Source organism: Geospiza fortis, unplaced genomic scaffold (assembly GCF_000277835.1).
Source record: "Geospiza fortis unplaced genomic scaffold, GeoFor_1.0 scaffold102, whole genome shotgun sequence".
NCBI classification, from domain to species: domain Eukaryota; kingdom Metazoa; phylum Chordata; class Aves; order Passeriformes; family Thraupidae; genus Geospiza; species Geospiza fortis.
This window is the reverse complement of record NW_005054373.1, coordinates 1335385-1342850: the sequence shown is the minus strand read 5'-3', so window position 1 is coordinate 1342850 and position 7466 is coordinate 1335385. Positions and strand designations below refer to the sequence as shown.

Sequence of the window (7466 nt, the reverse complement as noted above, 5' to 3'; positions counted from 1 at the left end):
GAGGGGGCAGCCCCCTGAGCTGAGCTCTGACCAGAGGCTGCCCCACAGCTCCAGCTCCCTGCTCACCCCAAAATCCCCCCCTCTTTTCCACACCCTGACTCTCCATCACCCCTTTTCCACCGCAGACAAGCTCAAGGACTCGGTGCTGCCCACGCCGAAGCCCATCCAGCACCCTCTGCACCCTCCACCGGGCTCCCACCACCCCGTGCCCAGCCTCATCCCCAACCACAGCGTGTTCCCCCTGCCCGGGAGCAGCGCGGCCACGGCGCTGCTCATCCAGCGCACCAACGAGGAGGAGAAGTGGCTGGCCCGGCAGCGCCGGCTGCGCCAGGAGAAGGAGGATCGGCAGTCCCAGGTCTCGGAGTTCCGGCAGCAAGTGCTGGAGCAGCACCTGGACATAGGGCGTGCCCCCAGCCAGGCTGAGCCCGAGCACCGGCCCGAGCACCCCAGGTAGGGATGGGATGCTGCCAGCCCCGCTCCAGGGATGGAGCTTTCCCCCCAAACTGAGCTGTGTTTTCCTGTGTCACTGCTGTCCTTGCTGGAATATCTGTATCTTAGCTGGAGAGGGACTTTGGACAAGGGAAAGGAGTGATAGGACAGAGGGAATGACTTTGTATAGAAAGAGGGCAGGGTTATATGGGATATTGGGAAGATATTCTTCCCTGTGATGGTGGGGCAGCCCTGGCAAAGGGTACCCAGAGAAGCTGTGGCTGCCTCATCCCTGAAAGTGTCCAAGGCCAGGTTGGGCCCAGCCACCAGCCCCGCTAATTGCAGCTCCCCCCTCCCAGGCAGTGGGGCTGGGCGGTGGATGCCTTTTTTGGGGGGCACCTGTCTCAAGCCTGGGCAGTTTGGGGGGCAGCAGAGCATGCCCACAGTCCTGGATTGACTGACAGGGCCTTGCTCGCCCCCGTGGCTGAGCACTTAAGCGGTGCAGGCTCATCCAGCCAGCTCTGCCGCCTGCTCCCTTTGTTATTTTTGGGTATCCAGGGGATTAGCGCGGCTCATCGAGGATAATAAGGAGCGGATCACGGGGCGGCACAAAGGCCAGCGCCCGCCGCAAGCTCCCTTCCCCATCCGCTCCTCCCACCCCAAAGCGGAGAGGAGGCAGCAAGGTCACCCCCAGACACCTGCAGCTGGGGATATTCCATCCCCATCCTTTTCCTGCATCCAGCAGGGCGGCAGAGGGATGGATGGATCCCGGGGGGCAGGCGGTGACTCCATGGCGGCGCTGGGCTGAACTCGCTGCTCTGCGCACGGAGCTCCGGGGCGCTGGAGCGGAAAAGTGTTAAATGCACAGCTTGGGCACATGAAATATTTATCCTGCAAACGGGCTGGCTCCAGCTCCTGCTGTCAGAGGAGGGCTGTGCCGGGGTGCTGCCCTCGCCACGGGGCTGGTGGCTCGCTTGTCCCCACGCAGGGGTCAAGGCTGGAGGCGCCAGCCCTGTGCTCCTGGGATGCAGCCACATCCATGCTCAACCCGCCCATGCACAGCCTTAACTCTGCCCCCATCCCTCAGGTTTGTGGCATGGAGGGGACAAGTGTGGCAGCCCCACGTGCACAAACCCCTCTGGGTGTTCCTCACACCCCACCCCTCATCTCCCCCAAACCCCAGCACCACCCCGTCACCACGTCCCTCTGGAACCCCGTCTCGCTGATGGAGAGCCCCCCCGACCCTCCCCGGCGCCTCCCCGAGCCCCATGCCCTCCACAGCCACGCAGCGCCCTTCGAGCCCGGCCGCCAGGGCATCCCTCTGGTGAAGGTGGAGAGGCTCTGCTGCCCAGAGAAGCTGGAGGAGGGCCCGAGGAAGAGGGATGCTCTGGAGAAATACCCTCTGGGACGGGAGCCCGGCGCCCCGGAGCACGGGGCCTTCACCCACACCCCCTTCCTAGCTGAGCTGGAAAAGTCCACTCAGAGCATCCTGAGCCAGCAGAGAGCCCCGGCCACCCCGTTCCCCGAGGCCACCAAGCCCAGCTCGCCCTACCGGCCGCCCCAGCCCCGCGCCCAGGACCCCATGTACATCTACGACGAGTTCGTGCAGCAGCACCGCAGGCTGGTCAGCAAACTGGACCTGGAGGAGCGCCGGCGGCGGGAGGCCCGTGAGAAAGGTGAGGGAGCAGGGGCGTCCCCCCTGGCACTGGGGGTCTCCCAGGGGTCTCCCAGGGATGCCGACGTTCCCGCATCCGAGCGCTTCGGTAAACCCTGCTGTGCTGCAGACATGCCCGATGAATAAATGATGAACTGGAGCTAATAAGAGGGTTTTAAATATTGATGGGGCTGATGGAGTTGGGATGAGAACAGCGGTGAGGAGGAGACAGCTGGGAGGGGCTGGAGTTGCTGTCCCCGCTCCAGTGGGATGGGGGCTTTGCCACAGTGTCCCCAGCCTGTGTCCCGCTGACTCCCTGCCACCTGTCCCAGAGTGATGCCAGGAGGATACACAGGGATGGGTGATGCCCTCCGAGGTCCCACAGCTGGTGGAGAGGGGACAGGGCTCCATTGGGTTGCACTCCCCACATCACTCCTCTCTGACATCCTACCCTGCTGCACCCCCATCCCCAGTGGGGTTCCCCGGGGTCCCAGAAGGTCCCCAAAGTGTTCCCAGCTTCACACCAGCCTCTCCCCATCCCCAGGGTACTACTACGACCTGGATGACTCCTGTGACGACAGCGACGAGGAGGAGGTGCGGGCCCATCTCCGCTGCGTGGCTGAGCAGCCCCCGCTGAAGCTGGACACGTCCTCTGAGGTACTGGTGGCACCTCTGTCCCCTCCCTGTCCCCTCCCTGTCCCCTCCCTGTCCCCTGAGGGACCAACCCCTTCTTTACGCCAGTTCCCAGTGCCTCATGCAGCCACCGTCCCCACATGTGTGCAGAGGCACCAGGGGGTTAGAGATGGGGATGGGGATGGGAATGGGGATGAGAATGGGGATGGCAGTAAGGATGGGCATTGGAACGGGAATGGGGGTGGGATGAGGATGGGGAATAGGAATGGGAATGAAAATGAGGATGAGGAAAATGGGGATGAGAAAGGGGATGGGAATGGGAATGGGAATGGAGATGGGGATTGCAACAGGCATGAGGGTGGGCAGGAGGATGGGGATGGAGATGGGGATGGGAATGGGGATGGCAGTAAGGATGGGCATTGGAACGGGAATGGGGGTGGGATGAGGATGGGGAATAGGAATGGGAATGAAAATGAGGATGACGAGAATAGGCATGAGAATGGAGATGGGGAATGGGAATGGAGATGGGAATTGCAACAGTGGTGAGAGTGGGCATGAGGATGGGAATAGGACTGAAGATGAGGATGGCAGTGGGCATTGCAATGAGAATGGGGATGGAGGCGAGGATGGGGTGTGACCCTGCTCTGCTCTGCCCCTGCTCGCCCCAGAAGCTGGAGTTCCTGCAGCTCTTCGGGCTCACCACGCAGCAGCAGAAGGAGGAGCTGCTGAGCCAGAAGCGGCGCAAGCGGCGGCGGATGCTGCGGGAGCGGAGCCCCTCTCCGCCCACGGTGCAGAACAAGCGCCGCACGCCCTCGCCCCGCCTGCCGCTCTCCACCCGCTACAGCCCCGACGAGATGAACAACAGCCCCAACTTCGAGGAGAAGAAGCGCTTCCTCACCATCTTCAACCTCACGCACATCAGCGCTGAGAAGAGGAAAGGTAACAGCCGTGGCCTGCGCACACTGGGGCTGGGGTGTGCTGTGGGGGATCTGCCTGGGGCCCTGAGCTCGCTCTGCTGAGCTGAGGCTACACTAAAGCTCAGCTTCCCATGCTGCAGACAAGGAGAAGCTGGTGGAGATGCTCCAGGCCATGAAGCAGAAGACCACGCCGGCCGCCGTGGTGGTGAAGAGCTCCCCGCGGGACAGCCCCGGTGCCCCCAGCACTGGTAAGTGCCCCAAGTCCTTGCCTGGGTCTTGGGTTGGGGGGGCACAGCTTTGCCTTGAGGGGCACACACAGTCCTGGCTGCAGCCAACTGCTCCTCCTCTTCCCAAAGAGCCTCCAGTGCCTCCGCTCCTGCTGGACCTGGATAAACCCGTGGGCATCGCCGTCTCCGTGCCGGAGGTGCCGAAGGTGGCAGAAGCCTCCAGGTTAGAGCAGCTGAGACCCCAGGAGCCAGGCAGGCCCAAGGAGTCGGGCGCGGCGCCAGAGAAGCCCCGGCTGAGCGATGGGCACCCCGGGAAGAAGGCTCTGAGCATCCTCAGCTACGTCAGGGGTCCCCTCCCCAAGGACATCCCGGTGCCGCTGTCCCACAGCATGAACGGCAAGAGCAAGCCCTGGGAGCCCTTCATTGCTGAGGAGTTTGCCCACCAGTTCCATGAGTCGGTGCTGCAGTCCACGCAGAAGGCGCTGCAGAAGCACAAAGGTAGCGTTGGAAGTTGTTGGGAATTAAAGTCACTTAAGGAATCACCAGCAAAAGTGTCAGCAAAGCCAGGTTTAGGGTAAAACCGGTATCGCAGCAAAGTTCGTTGGCGGGGTTCTCTCTCCTGTTTGTTAGGTGGTTAAAGCACTCTGAGGAAAAGGAAATAAAAATGCAAAGTCAATAAATAAACCCCAAATAACCTGTGTGGAGGCTGGAGGAGGGGGAGACAAAAGGATAGGAAAGGGTAAGGACAAAAAGGGATGTTGGAAGACCCTCGTGTTGAGACACAAGTTCAGAGTAGATCCCTGTGCTAAACTGAGCCTGGACTTGATCAACAGGTTATGTTTAAAGGCTCAACAGCACTTAACTCAAACTTAACAGCACTTAACAGCATTTAAACTTAATTGATAACTTCATTTAGGAAGGGGTTCATAGAGAATTTGCTATACCACAAAACAATAACTTCCTTACAGGCCTAACTTACAAATCTAGAGGACTTAAGAATGCAGCAGAGTAAGATTCTGCACTGAGTGCCACATCGAGCTCTCCTTGAGCTCCTCCAGGGATGGGGACTCCACCACCTCTCAGGGCAGCTCCTTCCACTGTTTAACAACCCTGCCAATCAAGAAATTCTCCCTGATGTGCAGAAAAAGCAGCAGGGATGCAGGAGGCTGGTTGGGTACTGGGATATCAGCCCCTTGTCCCCCTACCAGGGTTTGGCATTGGCAGCCTCATTGCTAGAGCGTCCCATGAGCTCATAGCTGAAGCTAAAAATTAGGGATAATGCAGCTCCAAAGCCTCCAAACTCACTCCATGGAGTGATTGAAATAAATAAAACCACTCCAGCACACCAGGAGAGATAAAAACCCACCTGTAATCCCCTGAAAAGTCTGTGAAGAGTGGAATTAATGCCTTGAAGGGGGCGAGGGGAGTGGGCAGGGGCTGACTGTGGCTGCCCACAGGGGGGACAGCGGCGGAGCAGAACCACAAACTGGACACCTCCATCCACTACAACATCCCCGAGATGCAGGCGTCCTCCCGCCTGGCCCCGCACAACGGCACGGCCGAGGCACCGCCCCGGCCGCTGCCCCCCCTGCCCCGGGACTCGGCCTCCGAGGACGAGGAGGAGGAGGAGGACGAGGAGGAAGAGGAGGAAGATTACCCCAGGCCCAAGTGGCAAGGGATCGAGGCAATTTTTGAAGCTTACCAGGAACATATAGAAGGTAAGGGGTGTTGGGCAGGGAGGGTGAAGTGCCAATTTGTGCTTTGGGTTCCTGTCACTGGTTCCTGCTGGGATGGGCTGGGGGATCTCCAGCAGTGCAGGAGCAGCATGAAAGCAACAAGGCACTGTTGTTGTTTTTGCAAGAATTAATGTATGTGCGAAAAATCCGTGTATTCACAGCTGCCCAGTGTCCTCCTAAAGGTTGCCCACAGGCAGTGCCAGGGTTGGGAACGCTCTGGGATGCTGGGGGCAATCACTGGTGGCTGGGCAGAGCCTAGAGCAGGGCTGGCACCCTCCATGGGTGGTGCAAGGAGCTGGAGGAGCTCAGCCCTTTTCCTTTGGCTGTTGCAGAACAAAACCTGGAGCGCCAGGTGCTGCAGACGCAGTGCCGGCGGCTGGAGGCCCAGCACTACACCCTGAGCCTGACAGCTGAGCAGCTGTCACACAGCATGGCGGTGAGTGGGGGTGGGCACACATCCCCTGGGCACCCAATCCACCTGGGCACTCATCCCCTGGGCACCCAGTCCACCTGGGCACTCATCCCCTGGGCACCCAATGCCCTGGGCCCCCATCCCCTGGGCACCCCATCCCCTGGGCACCCCATCTCCTGGGCACCCATCCCCCTGAGCACTTCATCCCCTGGGCACCCCTCCCCATGGCGCTCCATGCCCTGGGCACCAGGCTCTGTGGGTGCCCAGCCTTCTTAGGATCTTCTTGGGCACCCCAATCCTCCCACAGCACACTTGTGCACATGCATTGCATCCATCCTGTGCAGTGCCCATTCCCTGCAGTTCCCCATTCCCTGCTGTATCCCAAGCTCTGCACTGCCCATTCCTTGCAGTGCCCACTCCCTGTAGTAACTGTTTCCTGCAGTGCCCCATCCCCGCACTGCCCATCCCCTGCTATATCCCGTTCCCTGCACTGCCCATATCCCTGCTGTATCCCAAACCTTGCAGTGCTCGTTCCTGCTATATCCCAAACCTTGCAATGCCCATTCCCTGCAGCACCCATTCCCTGTCCATTCCTTGCACTGCCCATTCCCTGTCATGACTGTTTCCTGCATTGCCCCATTCCTGCACTGCCCATCCCTTGCAGTGCCCGTTCCTTGCAGTGCCCGTTCCCTGCACTGTCCATCTCTTCACTGCCTGTCTCCTGCTATATCCCAAACCCTGCACTGCCCATTCCTTGCAGTACCCATTCCCTGCACTGCCCCATCCCTGCACTGTCCATCCCTGCACTGCCCCATCCCTGCAGTACCCATTCCCTGCTATATCCCATTCCCTTCACTGCCCGTCCCTTCACTGCCCATCCCCTCCTATATCCCAAACCCTGCACTGCCCCATCCCTGCACTGCCCATTCCCTGCACTGCCCCATCCCTGCACTGTCCATCCCTGCACTGCCCCATCCCTGCAGTACCCATTCCCTGCTATATCCCATTCCCTTCACTGCCTGTCCCTTCACTGCCCATCCCCTCCTATATCCCAAACCCTGCACTGCCCCATCCCTGCACTGCCCCATCCCTGCACTGTCCATCCCCTGCTATACCCAGCACCCCCCCCCCCCCCTCCCCGTGCCGTTCCCCTTCCCTGGAGCTGTCTGACCATTCCCATTCCCTGGCTGCCTGCAGGAGCTGAGGAGCCAGAAGCAGAAGATGGTGTCGGAGCGGGAGCGCCTGCAAGCAGAGCTGGATCACCTGCGGAAGTGCCTTGCCTTGCCTGCAATGCAGTGGTCTAGGGGTTATTTCAAGGGGTATCCCAGGTGACGCTCCTTGGGCCAGGCCGAACATATAGTCTAGAAATAATAATCTATTTTATTACCTTGAATATTTAATATTTTTCACTGGGAGGTTTGAAGCTACGAAAATAAAATTCAAAAAAAAAAAAACAAA

At 59.8% G+C, this 7466-nt stretch overlaps 1 protein-coding gene across 1 annotated transcript in view; it reads left to right on the top strand.

Annotated features, from left to right (window-relative positions):
* GSE1 (Gse1 coiled-coil protein) overlaps window positions 1-7466 on the top strand; it is a 14614-nt gene extending 7148 nt beyond the window's left edge. The window contains exons 7-15 of the mRNA XM_031060113.1: window positions 1-450; window positions 1540-2105; window positions 2628-2740; window positions 3385-3655; window positions 3774-3881; window positions 3990-4358; window positions 5318-5578; window positions 5929-6032; window positions 7206-7466. The exon at window positions 1-450 is cut by the window's left edge and continues 45 nt beyond it. Of these exons, the coding sequence (XP_030915973.1) occupies window positions 1-450; window positions 1540-2105; window positions 2628-2740; window positions 3385-3655; window positions 3774-3881; window positions 3990-4358; window positions 5318-5578; window positions 5929-6032; window positions 7206-7340 (2377 nt within the window). The 3' untranslated portion in view covers window positions 7341-7466. The remainder of the gene's footprint in view (window positions 451-1539; window positions 2106-2627; window positions 2741-3384; window positions 3656-3773; window positions 3882-3989; window positions 4359-5317; window positions 5579-5928; window positions 6033-7205) is intronic.